At 43.1% G+C, this 20,700-nt stretch overlaps 1 protein-coding gene across 4 annotated transcripts in view; it reads right to left on the bottom strand.

The window, feature by feature from the left end:
• Positions 1–2,058: 2,058 nt before the first annotated feature.
• The window catches only part of PCSK9 (proprotein convertase subtilisin/kexin type 9), a 172,725-nt gene continuing 154,083 nt past the window's right edge, over positions 2,059–20,700 (bottom strand). For all 4 annotated transcript variants that reach the window (XM_085602522.1, XM_085602521.1, XM_085602523.1 and 1 more), the window contains 3 exons: positions 15,268–15,445; positions 14,469–14,650; positions 2,059–5,695 (listed from right to left, as the gene is read on the bottom strand). In XM_085602522.1, coding sequence (XP_085458648.1) covers positions 5,495–5,695; positions 14,469–14,650; positions 15,268–15,445 — 561 coding nt within the window. In that variant the 3' untranslated portion in view covers positions 2,059–5,494. The remainder of the gene's footprint in view (positions 5,696–14,468; positions 14,651–15,267; positions 15,446–20,700) is intronic.

The raw sequence follows: 20,700 nt of genomic DNA, 5'->3' as shown, positions 1-20,700 counted from the left end.
TGGGGAAAAACCTACACAGTCTGTTACCTACATACAGACAGCAAGGTAGTCCGCCGATGACTGTGTGGGTTCTCCTTTTATATCATTTTTAGGCTATGAGAGGCGCCTACAATAACTTCATCGCACGCCACTTCTACCTACGTCAGGCTACCCCAAAAAGCTTTGTCTGCAATTTTTACCAGACATCTCGTCATTTACCCACTTAATGCTGACAATAAACTAGGTGAAAAGGTCAGTTTCTCAGGCCAATCGCTTGTCGTAAGTTGCATAGAGCAAGCAGAAAATAAGTGGATATTGTACGGGAATTCGATATATACGTGTATAAATCTCCTCTGTTCTCTAACTTGACACGTCTGCGGTTGCCACTTCCTTAAAAGCATGTACCAGCCCAGGAAGCATGTACCAGTCCAGGATCGAAAGTTTCAGGGGGATGTTGAACTCTGATACAGTGAACTGAGCACTCGGGTAGGGTGGGGGCTACTAGTTTGGAGCACAAGGCCTCGCAGAAAGAGAAGCTGAATATGATTTGGGTCAGACCTGCCATCAGCCTGCAATACAGTAAAATGGCAGAGCTATGGTCAATTTAACAGAGGCCTACATTTTGAATAGAAGGGCCTACACAGGGGTTTCTTGCTGACTAAGTGGTAGGGATGTCTCAGGATAATTATATGGGAAAATCAGTCCCTTTCTCATATATAATTCACAAAAACATCTGTTAGCATTCCTGGAAACCTTGAAAATCATGCATGCGTAAATGAGGTAGATGTTCCCTATACACAAGTAATATTTTTTTTCTCTTTTTGGGAAGATGTTTTCTCTTTATTCATTTCTATTTAGCAAACCAAGTGAGTTCCTTTAGCTCCCAGGTAGGTCCCACTATTTCTATTTACATTGGTCTTTTATTGGACCTGAACACCCTCCCCATCCACCTAAGGCAAACCCAAGACCTGCTGACCCTCAGAAGACTCCTCAAGATCTGGCTTTTTGAGCTGTAACAGTAGCAGCTGTCCACCCCCCCCCAGCCCCTTGAGACCCTCACGGGGGAGTATTGCGCCTTATAAATGCTATGATTAATTGATTGCCTTAGATTATGTACCTAACTTTGCTTACCTGAGCCCGAGTCAGGCAGGAAAGATATTCTCCTAAATACCACAGCCCACTACTGGTTCAACAACATGATCTACACTAGCAGCAGGACCACTGTCCTATGAAACCTTCAACTCCCAGCATGCCGATGGATGGACGACAGGCACCCTGTACCCTTGCTGCTTGCTTCAACATACTTCAACATGCTTATAACATCCGGCAGTGTCAGGGGTGGGACTCTTCTTTCCTTCCCTTGCATTGTTTTCCTTTTCCTAGTTGCCAACCACCGACCATGAAGCAAATTCAGGATAGTTCAAGTAAGAGGACTGTGCCCCGTCTTTTGCTATAGGGTGCTGCTTGCCCTCTCCACTTTAATAAAGTGCATTGAGCACAGCATGTGCTGATGTACAAAGACTGTTTTAGTTGTAAGTCTGTAAATCTTACTCTGCCTTCTGCTAATATTCTTGTATTTTAGGAGGATAATATCCAAGATAAAAACTATTACAACCAGCATTCCTGAAAATACAAGTATTGTCATCGTAGTGGCCAGTTCAGACACAGCAATCATTGCTCAGCATCCCACAAGCAAACACAAACCTATTGAACCCCACCCCAAATCGCCTATACTTCCATCACCAGAGACAGAACACGCCTACTTACCTCAAAGTCCAGACTTTTTTTGCACCAATAGCCATGGATAACCTTGAGAATAAAGTCATATGTCCTCGGACCTGCAGAGCCACTGATGAAACTCGAAAACTACCGGTCACTAGCCCACTCCAGCGATATTAAAAAAAATTAAAATAGTCCAATTAAATACTATTAATAGTACTTATTCCCGTACAAACTGCAGCTGAAATTGTGGCCCTAGTTAGCAAACAATTCACCCTGATTTTCTGTTTCATCATCAACCAGTATTACAGCAGCCCTTCCTCTTTAACATGATGGAAAGAGTAAATCAGTGCCAACACATTAGGGGTTGTAGTGTATTTATTCCAAAATATTTAACTGCCGTACAAAATGTGATGTATACAAAATTCAGAATAAATAGCTTCAAGATAAAAAAAAAGTAATACACAATCAGACTTTTAAAAAAGAAATAAAAAATGTTCACTCACAAATATCACGCAACATGTTGCATAAGCTGTGTGTTCCAAACATATGCTTCACACACACTCCAATTGATCACAAAAGTTGTTACACATTTTTTCCAGCACATTATAAATTTTGTGAAAATAATAATATATTGTGCAACGGCATAACAAAGGCTTATGGTCCCCAGGAACAAGTTACTGGAAAATGAGCGAAGATTTCATTTAGAAACATCTCACCCATCAACACGTTCTACAAACGATTCCATTCATTCATCTACTTTAGCTACCATTCAGTGTTTTACTGATCGAATAGCTTTCAGAGCCCAAGAAGACAAATCACCACCAAAGGCATAATAAACAGATCATGGCAATTAAGACATTCTAAAAAAAACTACAAACAAAATGGCAAAGAAGTCATTACAACCTGCCTATTGAAAGCAGTACAGAGGTTCTTTCCTGCACATTCAGTTCAAAAGTACCATAGCGGCGCCAAGACAATAAAGTATTCATTTGAGCCTTAAAATAATAGTTAAGAACAGCAAAAACCAATGTTGTTCAACTGTCTACCACAGTCCCACATACAGTAGTGTAGTGACTCAAAATTGTTGACTTCCCGAGTAATGGTCTTGAGGGAGACTGTGCATGGAGCCTGGCAGTCGGGCATTGTGTGATGCTTATGCAGCATTAGGGGCCTGATGTACAGAAACCTTTTGCAGTTGCATAGCCCACAATTCATGAAATCACTGCCACAATATACAAAACATGGGGAAGGCTTCTTTTAACTCAAATATCTTTTGTGACACATTCTGTAACAAAAATAGTAGGGGCATAAAATGGAGCATTATGTATCAATGGTTTGAGAATGCAACTGCGGTTGCAAAATACTGTTCAGTTATTGACACCCAACGTGGGGTGGTAATTAATTCACATAGGGGAACAGGGGCTGCTCCTCCATTTGAGCAGAGAGGCTTCGCTCCACAAGCCGCAGAGCTGAAAAATAAAATTGTAATAAAGTCTATTCATTACCATTTTATTTTTTCAGTAACCTGTCCCCAACTAAGGGATCTATTAGTATGTCGGGCGGATCCGCCCGACATTATCCCCCGCCCGCCTCCCATCCCCCCCGCCATAATATGATGGCGGGGGTACCGCGGTACCTGCGGGCCCCCAGGGAGATGGGGGGGTGAGGGGGCACATGGGGGTAACCCCTGCCTTTGCAGGCACAACGTGGCAGGCACAGCACGGTGCCCGCCACGTTGTGCATGCAAATGCACAAGGTGCCTCCACAGCATTGTGGCACAATGTTGTGGAGGGGGGATGCCACCGTGGTGGTGGCATCCTAATTGCCGGTGCGGGACAGCCGCACCACTGGCGCCCGGTCCCAGCACCGCTAGGTTGGCGGGCGGATGAAAGTCCGGCCGCCATCCTAATAGGCCCCTAAGTGTCAGGACAAGGTGGAGCTGTACGCTTTAAAATGTGCATGTCATTTTGGCCGGCCATCTTGGGACGGCCAGCCAGACATGCGCATTTTGAAGTTCTCTAACCCAGACGTTTTGGGTTAGAGAAAGAGCAGGTCTCCAGTGCTCTTCGGAGTGCTGAGAGAGCCTGCTCTATCCAATCTTGGCGCTGCTCCCATGCTGTGAGTGCTGCAATTGGGTAGTGCAGTTTCCTGCGTCCAAAGTGTACAGAAGACACCTGAGGGAGAAGGACATCACACTGCAAGTTAAGGTAAGTCAATTTATTTATTAATTTTTGCCCAACACCCTGGGTACAAGCCAGCCACCACTGGAGGGGAAGTGCTTCCCATGGGATAGCTTCTGCTCTTGAAATTGTGACGTGCGCCTTGAGGAGAGAATGCCCTCAATGTTATTCCTCCCAAGTGAGTATTTTTGTTTAAAAGCATCCATGGTCTCTTTAAGGGATACTGGCTGCTTTAAAAAAAAATCATGGGGAACAGAGGCCTGCGGTCTCTCTTAGGCTTCCATCCCTCAGTTCGCATGGGACAGAAAAATGTCTCCTGCCACATTAATATTCACAAGGCAGGACGGTTTGTACTCTCCTTGAAACGTATTTAAGATTGGTTAGTACATTAGTCAGATCACAAAATGAAGCCTTGTTCACAGGCAAATTAGTGCGCAATCAGCACAGTCAGGTTGTGCAAACAGGGTATAGTACATCAGGAACTTCGTTTCTAATAGAACAAGGACTACATTAAAAAGTAGGAGTCATTACGATTTTAGACAAACCTGCCAAATACGTTCCTATAGACACGGGAGTGTAAGTGGTGAACCGTGTATGTACTAATATCATCATGAGAAGATAGCTTGAGGGTAACAGCAGCTGCCACATCAAAGGATCCTTCTCTTTAGAGGTGAGGAAACAAAAACAGTGCAGTTTCTTTGCAAGCTTCATCTGCCCCCTCCAGCTGTCACATCTGTATTGTGCTTGGCTCTGGCATATTGGCTGCACTTGGGTTTTGGATATTTTCTTTGTAATTCTTCAGTGATAGAACCAGCAATAGGAAATGTACTGGTTACTTAACTGTGCAAATCATTCGTTATTACATTAGCTTTTGCCTGTGTCTGCAGAAAAAAACTTCCATTTTATAATACACTAGAATAGAAATAATGTTATTAACAATTTCATGAGCCAACATTTTCCAGGAGGTGGCATCTGGACGTAATGAGTGCTCCCAGTGCATAATAAAATAATGACCAACTATATATGAAACTGGAAAGGTAAAGATTGTGTTTTTTTCGGACTGCAAAGATAAAACCTGGAGGATATTTGTTTGAATATTATATACATGCATTATCAAGAGTTATGATGTCTGCCCACTCTCTATTTTACCGAAGAGGAATCAGACAATTCCACCAGTGTTGTTTCATGCCTTGGAGGTGGCTCTTTGGTAGGGAATGTTTCACAGGTGTGGTCGATCTAGAAATCTGCAACTTCTCGGCTCCATACAACTCAATTCAACTCTACTTTGAGTGCTTCTTAAAAACAATGATATAGTGGTAAAGTCCTACTTTAAACAGCAGAAAGCCTACACAATGTTGCTTTGGCGAAAAGCTCTGGCACTGATGGGAAAGTAGTCAATCCATACTAATGAGCAATGTTTATATACAAAAATGGCCAATTAGCCAAAAATGCCAGCCTGTCAGTAGAAAGGAGGATTAGGTTCTCTGGATGGACTAAGGGCAGGATAGAAAGCATTTATGCTTGTTTCCATTGCATGCTTGTGAAAGGGGTGAGTTTTGAGAATGTCATTTGAGTTTCAGTGCAAGAGGGTGAGGTTTCAGGGCATCCAATGATCATTTGTAGTTGGTATTGTGCTTGTCATTGTCCAGGTGCTTGCTTCTGCAACAGACTGCTATCGCTGCAGCTCCCTTTCCTCCTTTTGCATTTACCACGAAGCATGTGTTGTCAACAGCGTAAGCTCCTAGAGTCCCAGAACCTCGTGAATAAGCGCTGCAACCAGTCAGGGTCCAGCCACCATCGCAAGAGATGCTCACCTAGAATCAGAACGATGAAACTTGTTTAGTTATGCACACCAGGGAAAGTTCCTTCACATTTGCTAATGAAGACTTAGTTATACAGTCCAGGCCAATGTACATTATGGGAGTGGGATTTAACAAGCTGTCTACCACTGTCTTAGTCAGTGCTTTAAATGGAAATATAGAAGTGCAGGTACTCACTATTCAGAGTAACTGTTTTCTCCTGAGAAATGCTAGTAAATGTATTGCGGCTGTGCTGAGAAGTGCGGGTACTTTCTCTTATAACATAAAAAGTACAGATACTAAGTACCGGACGTACCTGTCATTTAAAGCACTGATCTTAGTATTGTATTTACATTGTTAGCAATACCCTCTGATGTGAGTAAACACAGGACACTACCATCATTGAAAATGTGAATTTAGACTATAAACATGAATACAAATCCTAGCTCAACACTATTTTATTGTACGAATAAAAAGGCATATGCACATGTGCTGTAGTGTGTAAGCCTGCAAGGGTCCAGGCGAAGACCTTTATCACATGGCATTGACCATATGCCATCATGGGACTTCGAAAGCCTATGCATCTTAACATCTTAGTTTACAATTTTAGGTTACAACTGGACCAGACATCCGAACAGTGCACTGGATTTCTGTGTAAGCATTGAAGCGTGATAGACTATGAATGTAGAAGGCAGAACAGATTGGCCTTCTCTCCTAGGTGAAGTGACACATCTGAAGATTACTTTTTATCCACAGGATCTGTGAACGACTAAGTCTTGATGCCTAAAAAGTGGAACAAAATAAACAAGACCTTGCATGGAATTTCTTAATTCTTGTTTACACTGGTTCAATCAAAATAACACTCAGTTGATTGAACAATATAGACATTCATTACAATGTTCTTGGGTCAATTCAAATACATTTTGCATAAATACCTTATTATACACACACACACAGCAGTATAAGATTCAATGCTTTCTATTGTGCACGTGACCCTGTCACCTGTGAATCAATCTGTGCAATCTAAAAACATCTGGATTTACATTCGTATGGGCAAGTTCCACAATTATTCATGTAAAAAAAGGAAAGGAAGCAAGTGAAAGAGGGAGAACGTTTTCTAACAAGGCCTCTGAGAAATATTCTTTGTGTATTTAGGGAAACTGTCCAAATTTCTGATACACATCCCAAGAGAAGGCTATTGGCTGCACCATTCAGGAAAAGAAACAAAAAATAATTTCCTATGCTTGAATTGGCCTGCTTTTCAGAACCCAAGTTGGAAATTCCATTATTTGCCTTGGGGTAAATGCGGACACGTTTTGACCCTAGCTCAGTGGAGGGTCTCATCAGGACTTGTAACTGGGTTCCTTCACTTTGGTTAATGGAATGCACAGGCTGAAAGAAGATGAAATCATGAGCAAACTTGGACGCTGCGGGTATGACTCAAGGGACATAGGACGCTCTTTCAAAATGTTTTTGCTTCTGCCGGAAGATGTTCTCCTTGAAGTAGTGCCCATTTCTTAGCTCTTTTTCTGCTGATTTTACATTCCTCACATGGATGCAGTGACGGATAAAACATTTGCCAGCTAGGATGACTCCAATGTCAAATTAGCTCCTTAATAACCTTTACACAAATTAAAAAGGAGGCACATTTAAGCTTTTTAATTGTGCAATGTAGTGGCAGGCATGTATTGCTGTAAGGTGAGAAAAGAAACCACTGCACATTTAATTTCCCGTGTGCGCATGCATGGTTAAAGTCAATCTGATTTATTAATGGTCTTTTTTAAATAAATATTTATTTAAATTAAAATTGACATAGTTTAGCCATATAAATAAGAAAATTGTGTCATTTTGCATCTTTGAACCACATTATTTTCCATTACCTTTCTGAACTGCCTCCAGGTCTGGGGGTGCTGCAACACCTGCCCCATCCCTGGCTCCAGCACCCCTCTTCACTTTCTCAGAGTCACTCTAAGATTTAGATAGTGAAAGCCATGACTATCACCTACATTAGAATGGACTATGTTGTCTGAAGACTAGTGTTGCACATTACAGTAGGTTGTGTTTGACCAAGCATCTCGTGAAGCTGCCGGCTGGGAGTACTCACAGCCATCAGCTTTCACAAGACACTGTTTGATCAGCCACTGCATTAGCGTGAGGATCATAAACTAGACAGGAAAAGAGAAGTTCCACTAGCAGGCACAAAAACCCACATTGGGAGTAGCCTGTGTCCCTAAAGTCATATTGGTAGCTTCCAAGTTTGTACATGATTTCAGTTTCTTTCAGCCTGTGCATTCCATTCACCAAAAAGGAGGTACCCAGTTCGAAGTCCTGAGGAGACCCTCCACAGAGTTAGGGACGAAGCAAGTCAACATTTACTCAGAGGCTAATAATGGGATTTACAACTTTAGAGCAGGAAAGAAGTCCAAGTCAAACATAGGAAATTATTTTGTGTTGCTCTTCTTGAATCGTGCACCCAATAGACCCCCCTTGGACGGTTGCCCCAAATATAAAAGATTATTTCTCAGAAACCTTGTTAGAAACCTCTCTCTCTCTCTCTCTCTCTCCTTCCCTGTTCCTTCATTTTTTTCACATGAATAATTGTGGAAATGGCCCATAAGAATGTGAATACACAAGTTTTTTAAATTGCACAGATTGATTAACAGGTGGCAGGTCACATGCACAATGAAAAGCACTGAATATGAATCACGTTTCTCTGGGTATGTACATAAAAAGGTATATATGTGAAATATATTTGAATTGGCCCAAGAACGTACTAATAAATGTTTATATTGATCGATCAAGTGAGTGTTCTTTTGATAGGACGTGTCTAAAAAAAGAATTAAGAATTTCCATGGGAGGTCTTCTTCGTTTTGTTTTCTCATTGGGGGTCCAACCTCCTGAATGTAAAGGACCCTACCCCTGACCAAAGAGTGCTTTATTTTGGATACTGAAAAAAACACCACCGGAAGATTTCACGAGACACTTAGATGAAAGAAGTGTAAAGATTTTAGCCCGGGGAATAATTGGGTGTTACAACAACATGAACTATGTACATTCATTAAAAGCTTGGAAAGATGAATATGAAACAAGAGCATATACTGTTAAGTAAAGTTGATATTTGAACAAAAGAAACAAAGAATTTTGAAGAACTCAATGTTACTTTATAATGCATCTATTTGCATATACATTTAGAAGTGAAATGTTTTTTACATGAAGTAACAATGGGGTGAAGTTCTCGCACGAGAGAGGAGTTTACTGTGGATGTTATAAGGGCCATCAGGAAAATTATTTGCTTGGAGTAAATTCTACCACATTCTAAAACCGTTCTTCTGGTCAGATCCCATAGACAAACTGGAGATTCCCTTTTCGGTCATACTCATTTTTTATTTTTTTTAGTTAACAAAACTTTATTGAATAAAATATAATGTACAGAATTAGATATTTCATACAGCAAATAATCAGACCATAAATATAATGTTACCCATAAAGGTAACAATTATTAACATTCAATAAAAAGGGAGAAAAAAATTATACAATAATAAATGAAATCATTCTGTACTTAAAACATTTATATTGTTTTTTGATATAAAAAAAGAAAAGAAGAAAGAAGAGAAGAAAGAGAAAAGAAGAAAACAAAACAAAAAGGCGTATCTTATGTATATATCACTAGATAAACCTATATCCTATAAAATATGAATTCATACAATAAAAACATGTTAACATATTATTCCTCATAATAACAGCATTAAATAAATAGATGAGTAGTTACACAAATCAGAGAAGGAAGTCATCATGGGGGATGGAAAATCCTAGTCGAATCACTGGGGGTTTAACGCTTATTATTTAAGTAGTTAGTAAGTGGGGACCAAAAAAGGTCCTTGTTGATCACTTGTATTGCAGATGTAGCTGCTGCTATGTCAAGACGGTGATGAGAACAAATAAGATTTCACAAATTGGCGACATTAAAATCCTTGACAAATTTTCAGTTGGGTGTAATGACTTGAAAAGCAATCGCAAGTGACAAATATAAAAATTTGCCTAGCTTAGAACATGCTGGCAACATGTGTGACAAACTACCCAAATAGATACATTTAACATCAAAGGGAAAATCAATGGAACAAACTGTGGAAATAGTCTTGCAAACTGGTTTCCAGCAACGGTAGGTGGACAGTGAAAAAACATATGTAAATATGTACCGGCAAGAGCTTTACAAAACCAGCACATGTCCTACGGACCCATCTCATGCCGTTCATGTCAATGGACCAGCTTGGGTCAACTCTCAACGGATCCTCACACAATCCCTACTAACCCCCAGCATGAACTAAAATGCCTATATTTTAATGCCAGATCACTACCCAAGCATGCATTGGACATATGGGACATCTTATCCTCAAAAACGCCAGATTTAGTTTTTGTCACAGAAACGTGGCTATCCGATGTCAGTGCCCCAGACCTAGCTAACGCCCTCCCCCCCCAACTATAAAATAATAACACAAAACAGACAAAGTAAGAAGAAAGGAGGCGGAGTCGCCGTAATCTTCAGGGACCACCTAACTTGTCTAACGGATATAACGAATGCGGATCCTGAACATGAGCTATTACCATTTAAAATCCTCGCCGAGAATTATGTTATGTTAGCGGGCGCAGTTGTCTATAACCCACCAGGACAACAAATCAAACTCAGCGCTAAACTCCTGAATCAAGTACTCCCTTTGTGCTTAATGCACAAAAACTACTTGATTATTGGAGACTTCAATGTCCACTACGAAAACCCTAATGCCCCTGGAGTCGCACAGCTCAAATATGACATGGAAATCCTCCAACTGAAACAATTAGTCGATGGCCCTACGCACATAGCTGGGCATACCCTGGATCTCTTTTTTACGAACATCGAATCGACCACCCTTAAGGAAACTCTCCCGCTGTCATGGACCGACCATTTCATGCTTTCATTTTCATTTAAACTTCCCGGCAAACCCGTTAAGACCAGATCCACCCCCCTCACCTCTAAGAGAGCTTGGAAATTAATCAATAATTCCAACTTCCAAAATCATTTTCACGAGACAGACGTCTCCCTACCAGACAATGAACCTATCGGTAATAATGTCATCCGGATAGAAACCAGAATTCACCAAACATTGGACAAAATAGCACCCTCATGAGAAGTTAGAAAAAAAACAACCATTAACGAAAAATGGTACACCCCCGCCCTCAAGAGTCTTAAAAGGGAATGTCAAAAAACAGAACACCAATGGAGACAAGCGAAAGACCCTACAACCAGAGCCAACTATACTGCCAAAAGGAAACAATATATCCTTGCCATCCGAGAGGCAAAAAAGGCATTTCTTGTGCAACGAATCAACGAAAACCATAACTCTGCAAAAGAGTTATTCAAAATCGTGAAAGAGTTTAGTAACCCATCCTGCACCTCGCAAACTCTCACCCCTTCCACAGAAGCATGCGAACGGATTAGCATCTTCTTCTCCGATAAAATTAATAAAATTTATTCAACCTTCACCCCTTCCCATCCCGTCCCCCCTTGTGATGACGTATGCCCATCTGTATCCGACAATGACAACGATCGCCTAAACTTGGGCAACTCCCCTCGTCTATCCAACTTCCAACCACTCTCTGAAGAAGAAGTGTTAACAGTCCTTAGAGCAATAAAATCTGGTTCTCCCGCAGACCCCTGCCCGCACTTTGTATTCTCTGAAATTGCACCGACTCTATGCCCACTCATCACCAAACTATTCAATCAGTCCCTCGCCTCCGCGTCCTTTCCAGACTGCTGGAAACACGCATCTGTAACCCCTCTCTTGAAGAAAGCTGGTTCCGATATTCTCAACCCTGAGAACTATAGGCCTATTTCACAACTCCCCTACCTCTCCAAAGCATTTGAAAAAATGGTTAACTCACAGTTATCCAAATATCTGGAGGACAACTCGCTTTTGGACCCCACCCAAACTGGATTCAGATCCAACAACAGCACCGAGGCTACGCTGTTAGCAGTGTCGGACAGTGTCAGATGCATCACCGACCAAGGGGGCTCGGTGGCTCTGATACTGCTAGACCTGTCGGCAGCGTTCGACACGGTGTCGCACAAATGCCTACTGAACATTCTCCCGAGCAAAGGAATACAAGACACTGCGTTGCAATGGATTGAATCCTTCCTGAGCAACCGCACCCAAGCAGTGCACATGGGCCAATTCCATTCAGAACCCCGTCCCATTGGCTGTGGAGTCCCACAGGGGGCCTCCCTGAGCCCCACCCTCTTTAATGCCTACGTATCATCTCTGGCCGACATCGGAAGAAAGTGGGGCATCGGCATCTGCTCATATGCCGACGATACGCAGCTGATGGTGACCATGGATGAAAGATCGGAAAGATCAGAAACAACCAAAAATAAACTCCACAGTTGCCTCTCCGAAATGGCAGATTGGATGCGTAACCACTGCCTCAAGCTTAATGCCGGAAAATCTGAAATCTTGCTGTTCGGAGGAGCCAAACTATCGTGGAACGATTCATGGTGGCCACCGTCACTGGGAATAGCCCCGACTCCGAAACAACACGTCAGAAATCTAGGCATTATGATGGATGACGCACTATCTATGAAAGATCATGTGCGCACACTGTGGGGTAAGGGATTTGCAATCCTGAAACTCCTCGCTAAGATTTTCACCTGGATCCCACTCGACTGTCGTCGTACGATTACCCAGGCCCTCCTAGTCAGCCGCCTGGACTATGGCAATGCTCTATTCGAAGGAATGAAAGAGCAGCTATTATCCCGCCTACAGGTTCTGCAAAACCAGGCTGCTAAACTGGTATGCAACAAAGGCAAACGTGACTCGGCATCAGCATGCCTAAAACAACTTCATTGGCTTCCGATGCGTCAGCGTGCCACATTCAAACTACTTTGTCATGCGCACAAAGCCCTCCACAAAACAGGCCCCACAATCCTGCAGGGGAAAATCGAATTTTATACTCCAAACAGGAACTTGCGATCCACTAACTCAGCCCTAGCAAAACCTAAGCGCATCTATAGAACAAGGACAGGAGGACGGGCCTTCTCCCATCTGGCGGCCAAACGATGGAATGAACTACCGATTGACCGGAGACATACCGTAAACCTTCTTTCATTCAGCAAAAAACTCAAAACACACCTCTTTCCCAAATACTAACCCCTCCTGCATAAACCTCAGCAGCCTTTTCTTTTTTTAGCGCCTTGATATCCCTTGGGATGAATGCTGCGCTCTATAAATACCAGAAATAAATAAAAATAATAATAAATAGAGTGTTGGATTGTATTTCTGCAAAGAGTGTGGAGTTATATATAGCTTATTATAAAAATACTAAGGGTTTGTGGGTTTGTGTAGTGCGAGCGTTAGGAGATATATGGTGTATTTTATTCCACATGAGACCCCAGTCCCGTAAAGACAATGAATGTTGAAGATCAGATTCCCACAATATCTCAACCTTGGACTTAGAACGAGAAGGAACAGTGTAATGCAAATATTTATATATATATGAAGCTGTCAGGGCCGGACTGGGAACAGAAACCGGCCCTGGCAAACTGCTCAGCCGCCGCCCCTCTGGGGTGAGGGGGAGGGCAGCCGAGCAGTATGCGAGGGCCGGTTTTGGCTGCTTTTGTTACCGGGGGCCGTGATTGCTGACCCCCGGTAACAAAAACGGCCCCCCAGGGGCCTAAAACCGCCCCCCACCCTAGCGGCCTACCGGGGAAACGCCCGTGCCCGCTATGGCCAGTCCGGCCCTGGAAGCTGTCAAGATGGCAATATTGCAAGTGGAGAAGGAGAAGGTAAGTTGTCGGGAGACTAGGACAAATTAAGAGTGGAGATGGCCCGTCCGAGAGCACCTCTAAGAGACTCATATTTAACAGCATAATTACAGGGAATAGCAAATTTATTCTGAACTTCAGAAAAGGTAAGAGGAACCGTATCACACATCAGTTGTTTTATTTGAAGCACTCATTTCAGTACCCAATTTTTCCAAAAAATTGTTTGATTAAAAATTGTTAAGGCTTTGTTATTCCATATAGAAGATTCTAGAAATTGTTGTAACGGGGATAAGGGTAGTGTAAAAATAAGGGAAGACAACTGGCTTGAGTATTTAATAGGTGGAGAAGAAAAAGTTCAAGGAGGTTTCGAAAAAAACGGTAATGAATAAAACGAAAATGGCGACTCAAGCGAGTCCTCCAATCTGCGCCATATATTAGTAGGCAGAGAATCAGTGCCGTCCAAATATGGCAGTACCTGTTTCAAGACAAAGGCACTATGATATTGCTGAAAATTGAGGAAATTCACACCTCCTAACTCCTTAGGTTTACAAAGAGATATTAGATACGTGCTTTTTTACCATTACATAAGAATGCATTAACTGATTTATTTAGCAACTTAAAACTTTTAACCAGTAATTTAACAGGTAGCATAGACAGATAAAAATTAATAACCGGTAAAAACATAATCTTGATAGTGAGATTCCCTTTTCTGAACATCCCTGCTACCCTTGGTGGTAGATCACTGTGATTGGTGAGGTGAAGAACAGCAGCGTGTGCAAAGTAGGATAATTTGCCTTAAGTACTGAAGCAAGTGGCCTTGCATGGAAGGAAATGCTAAAACAAATAACCCAATGGAACACAAATAAATGTGATGTAATGCACATCTAATACTATCTTTGTATAGTTTTTGATAAGTACTATGTAAGTAATGGCAGTTTGTGAATAGAGAATATATACACATTATAAAAGGTTTAAGTTCTTCACTACACGCTTTACCTTTTCTGTGAATCCTACTGGAGTATGCTCCTTGACGTGGCATTCAATACTGGGAGCATGGCAGCAGGATGCGTGTGAGGTCACATCACTTTTTCCCACACATAAGTCTCTCTCATCTCGTTTACTTACGACAGGTCGTACATGGTCACTGAAAGGGGCTGAAAGCGAATGGGAACTGCAACCTGTATCAAATGGAATGCAGACCGAAGTTATTAAATATCAAACACGAAAGAAACCAACATACTTTGCCACTCAGTGGAGTATGACATCACAAAACAGCAAGCATAAGAGAAAGACTTCGGCTACAAGCATAACAAAAAAAAGAGAAGCTTTACATCGTTTAAAAATCTAAAGCTGGTATTTCACTACATACTTCAAACGGAAAATATAAGAATAAATTACTTAAAAACGTGCTCTAGAACTGCCTTAGTGATTCCTGACTGAGAAATAAAGTAAACAAAAACAGGAAGTTCTATTTAAGTATCATGTCCGGTTCTTTGCAGAGTCTTAAAACAAGAACTGACTTAAAGTAGCTGCAGTCAAGAATCGGGACAGTTTAGGAAATGGCAAAAGTCCCTGTCCTATGAAATAAGTAAGAGAGGTGACCCACCAGCAACCACTAGCACAAATGAAGTACTGCTTTCAATTAAATATCAGGTCCTTTTGCAGATACATTGTCATATGACAAAAGTTACTTCATGCTGTTACAAAGCAAATACAATTTACAATAATGACAAACTATTAGAATAGACTTTCAGACACTGATATCAAAGCTATTAATGTAAAGCTAACATCTTACCTGTCAAAACGTGTTTATCTTTTGAGCAGCTAGCAGTCACACCAGTACCGTCTTCGGATGGAGAACTGGATGCAATATGACACTCAGCTTTTGGCCAAACACAACATCTCGCAATGGCATAGACTCCATCACCACCAAAAGCATTGTGAGCCACACACTGCTTCTTGCCTTCATGAACCTATAATTTTAGAAAAATTATGATAATAAAATAATATCCTCACAATATCCACACAATAATGTAAGTGTGTTTGGAGTGGACCACGTGGCAGCTTTATGCTATGGGTATATTTCTTAGAAAGGGCATTGTACGCCCCTGTTCATGGTTGCAGTCTGGCTTGGGGCAGGAAGGTAGGGCTCTATTAATGTTTGTTTAACAGGTTTTGATGCATTTGACAATCCACCTGACTATCCTTCCCTTAGAAATGGCATGACCTTTATGAGACTGTGCAAATGCCACAAACAGTTGTTGTGTTTTGTGGAAGGATTTGTTTCTAGCAATGTAGTAAAGAGCATGCTTGAGATCAAGTATGTGAAGTGCCCTTTCAACTACTGAGTCTGGATGTGGAAAGAAAACTGGGAGCTTGATGGCCAGGTTAAGATTTAATGAAGAAACCACCTTTGGTAAGAATTTTGGATTGGTTCCAAGAACCACCCTGTCCTGATGTACTTGAAACAAAGATTCCTGCAATGTGAGGGCCTGTAGTTTACTAATACGTCTCAGAGACATTATAGCTACCAAGAAAACAACCTTCCAAGAGAAAAAGTGGAAATGGCATTAATGCAGTGGCTGAAAAGTGGGTCCCATAAGTCTGGTGAGGACAAAATTAAGATTCCAGACTGGTGCTAGGGGTACCCTTGGTGGAATGACATGCTTAAGGCCTCCATAAAAGCTTTAATTATATAGGTTTTGCACAGATGCAGCAATGGCAGCTAAATGTAGTTAGAATGATGTATAGGCTAACCCTGACTTTTGTAAGTGCAGGCGGTAGTACATAATGCCTTGCACCGTAGGCATAAGAGGGTTTATATGTTTTGGAGTACAGCAGTAGACAAAACGCTTACACTTAACACCATAGCAGGTGTGTGTAGTGGGCCTATGGGCTTTCCTAAGTATGTCCATGCCCCCTTGGAGTGTTTGATATAGAGATTCCTTTCATGAGATGGCCACAGACCCTGGACTGTCATGTATTTGAGGTGTGCTCCCCAGCAGTCTAGAGATGCATCCATGGTGATGGTCGCTTGTGAAACTGGGTCTGCAAAGGACCTGTCCTGCAACAGATTGTCACTGCAGAGAGCGATGGGTGCTGGCCCTTACCAACACTAGATCTTCCAAATGACCCTACGCTTATGGCTTGAGAGGCATTTCTGAAGCAGGTGCATATGTAGTCTGACATGGGGTACTTTAGCAAAGCATGAAGCCATTATTCCCAGAAGGCCCATAACCGTGTGAACTGGAAGGGAACAGAGTGGCTGAAAAAGAGAGAGAGAAGCTGCTGGAATGCTCACACTCTTTAGGGGCTGGGTAAGGCTTTGCTCACTACAGAGTTAAGTACTGACCCAGAGAAGGGTTGAATTTTAAAGCGGCTCCAAGTGTGACTTGGTGGTGCTCACTGTGAACACCAGGATGAGTGGGGATTAAGCATTCCTGTCTGCTTGAACTCTTTATCACCCAATCATTGAGTATGGGGGAAGACATGGGTCCCTACTCTCTTGAGGTGAGCCAGCTAGCACCGCTAAACACTTGGTAAAGACCATTGGGGTCATAGTACCTTGAACTGGTAGTGTTAACCACTTACTACTAAGCAGAGGTAGCACCGATGAGCTGTTTAGATCGGGATGTTAAAGTATGCATCCTTCAGGTCTAGAATGGCCATGATGTCGCCTTGCTGCAGTAGGGGGGTGACATCCTGTACGGTCATCATGTGGAAATGTTTTTAGGGGATGCATTTGTTGAGAGGACGGAGGTCGAGGATTGGTCCAAGGGATCCGTCCTTCTTGGGAATGAGGAAGCATACAGAGTAGAAGCCTTTGCCCTGAAGTTAATAGGTGACAGGCTCTATGGCTTGTTTGAGTAGGAGCACCTGAACCTCCTCTTGTAGCAATGTGAGATGTTCCGGGCTCAGAGTGTAGGTGCGGAGTGGAATGTTTGTTGGGGGTTTTGATGAGCTCTAAGCAGTAGACGTGCCTGATGAGGGATAGGACTCACCGGTCTGAGGTGATCTCTTCCCATCAGGGAACTAACCCTTGAAGTCTTACATCGACGGGTGTTTTGTGATCAAGTGGGATGCAGGGTTAGTCAGTTTTTGGCAGAAGAGGCTCCCTTACTAGGGATGCCTCAGCCATGGGCCTTGGAACTGTTTCCTCTGAACGAGCCTCGTGTGCAAAACCTCTACCAGCCTGTGGGTGATAACCCTGTTGATGGTGGGACTAGCTTCGGAGCTGCCTCTTGACTGCTTTCCACAAAATGATGCCCTATCTGAAGCACCTGAATGGCACCCATCGCCTTTGTGGTTTCTTTGTACCGCTTGATCTTCTCAAGTATGGTGTCAACAGGTGCTCCCTGATGAAAGGCAGGCTGACAAGGTGCTGGTCCACCTCCAGCTTGAAGCCAGACAAAAACGGAGCCAAGAGTGGTGCCTTCTACCTTGATCAAGGTATTGATACCCCCCCCCCCTTCCCGTGCTGCTGTATCTGCCGCATTCAGTGCACCCCTGGTGGTTTAATTGGAAATGGCCTTGCCTTTATCCACTAGCTCATTCCCTCACTTGTGATACTGATCTTGAGATCCTGAAGGTGCACTCCATCTCCTCCCAATGGGCTCCGTCCTAGCAAGAACGGAAGCCTACAGAATTGTCACTGTGGCCGCACTCACTGCTACTCTTTTCGCCACAGCATCGATACACTTGCTCTCCTTTTCAGGAGGCGGAGCATCCCTAGTTGCCTGGGGCGCTACCCTCTGCCCAGCAATCATAACCACTAAGGAGTCCGGTGGGACACGGCCTCGAATATAGAGCGGGTCAGGGGGCACCAGCTTATATTTCTTTTTGTATCACCATACAAGCTTTCCCGGATTCCTGTTCTCAGGGGTGGATTTGATCATCCCTTGAGCATTGGGAGGTTCTGGACAGAGAGCGCTGTCTTTGAAAGCGTTTCTACTAGGACGCCTCGCTGAATGACGTTGTGGAGCTCCAAGGTGTCATCTAGTGGAGAGGAGGCCCTGACTGGGACATGTTCTAGGTCAAGGTCTGTCTGAGGGCCTATATCTTAATTCTCAAATTAATCCTCTGATGTACCCAGATAAAGTTCTCAGCCAGGGAATAAGTGCTAAGACTGCTAGTAACGGAGTATGACTCTGGGGTCCCCTGTGGTGAAGGCATAGTGGGTGAGGGAGGTGGTGGTGGTAGTGGGCGAGGAGGAGGAGGAAGAGCACAGGCTTCATCTTTGAGCCTCTTGGCAGGCAAGAGGGGCATAGGAGTGTCAGATGGCAGGGCCTGATCGAAGGCTAGCCTACATTTCTTAGGCAGGGTCTTTTCCAAGGCAGTGATCTGTGCGACGGAGGATAATCATCTTCCTCTGCCTTTCGTCAAGCTCCTGCTGCAGCCTCTCGAGGATGGGGCGTTCCTCGACGTCAAGAGTGGATCTCAGATCCAAAAGTTACTTCGGCATTGATGGCCCTTTCAGCATCAATGAAGAAGCCCGCTTTGAAGGTTCATTGTCCACAGGCTCAAGGGCGGCCAAGGGTCTAGGCCCTTTGAAGGGTTTTTTTTCAGGTCTGAGGCCTTGCTTTGGTGTCGACCAGCACTGGAGCGTGATGTCACACCGGAATATGGGAACGGCGCTCAACTAAAATGTGCAGCCGTTTGTGAGGTTTTAGAGCTATCTTCAAGCATGGACTGGCTGACTGAGATGGATGGAGTGTCCTCTGGAGCCCACTCTTCTTCCTCCATGAGATCCTCATTGACTGACTACAATACGTTGGTGTTGATGAACTAAGGACTTGACTGGTGTACAGGAAGATCGGGTGGCTCACCAATGCTTCTTCCTCTTCCTCGGTGCCGAGGAGATCGGTCTCATCGAAGATATCAGGCATTTCTGCAGAGGATTTGGCCATCCTGCTGTGGGCCCACCATTGGTCTCAGCGCTGGTGCAGAGTTTTCTTACTGCAAAACGCTGTACAACAGTTACAGTGGCTCTGATCATGGCTACGTCAAGAGGCAAATGTTGCAGATGGCGTGGAGGTCGACCCAGTGCATTTAGAGTGCCACTACGGGCATCTCTTGAAGGGGATACATCCCATTACCCCAGGTGCTCATTCTACGAAGGGTAGTTGGGAGCATAAGGTGGCTGAAGGTCTCTGAGGGCCGAGAGGCCTGGAATTGTGATGATGATGTACTGGAAGAATGAAATTGGCACTGTTTGAAGAAACGAGTTGAACAGTCTTCGCACATGGAATGGAAGGTGACAGACTGAGGTGAATTCTCACATGTGATGGAAGGTAACCAACTCCGAGGTGCGACCGGAACGGTCATACTTATCGAGACCTGGAATGTGCTGAATCACGTCCGAAAGGTGGAGAAAAACAATCTAGCAATGGAGTCAGTGCCTATGCACATTCACTACCAGAGAAGGAATCACCAAGACCATGTGTCTCGAAAGGCTTTTATAAAGAAAAACAAGTTAGAATCGTCCGAGCCCAACAGTAAATGTCCGGAGCATGCAGAGCACATGTGTATATACAGCCACACATGCTACAAACAATATATTACTGTGATAATTTAAACAATATGGAAACAAGTAACAGTTCAACAGTACCATCAAAACATCTATAATTAGCGGAAAGATGGGCTTGGGTAAGGATTATAAACCTGTTATCAAATAAATGTGAAGTCATGCACGTACAGCATAATCTAAAAAATCTATGTTGAGATGATAGCATATGGTGCCAGATATTCTGATTATTGGATATGTTTTATTCACTGTTTCTCTGTCTCTCTGTAAACACAATTAAATACCAGTGGTCTAAAAATGTAAAAGAGATTTTTTAGTACTATATTAATGTACCTTCTAGCCTCATGCTAAAGAGATGGGATCCACCTGCCTATGCATCACAGGTCTGATGTGAACAAGAAAAATGTTGGTCTGTGTTTAGCTTCCAGTCAGTCCTGCCCAAGATGTTATCTTTGACCATTTTTTAATTAAACTGTATGTCCATCCAAATGGAGTATTCTCTGAATGTGCTGTGGAGGATTAAGACTACGTTCAGAGCTCTGTAGAGTTACACCATGTCCTGCACCAAGACAAAATACTCAGATTAATGTTGTCCTTCACTACATAATACCTCACTCAAGCTTTAGCATGGACTCCTATACGGTGCTGTATATGTAAAGAACAAGAATTGCTAAAGCCAACAAGTCTTACCTTTGGGACCTATTG

Source organism: Triturus cristatus, chromosome 4_2 (assembly GCF_964204655.1).
Source record: "Triturus cristatus chromosome 4_2, aTriCri1.1, whole genome shotgun sequence".
NCBI classification, from domain to species: domain Eukaryota; kingdom Metazoa; phylum Chordata; class Amphibia; order Caudata; family Salamandridae; genus Triturus; species Triturus cristatus.
The sequence above is the reverse complement of the archived record's forward strand: the minus strand, read 5'-3'. Positions and strand labels throughout refer to the sequence as shown.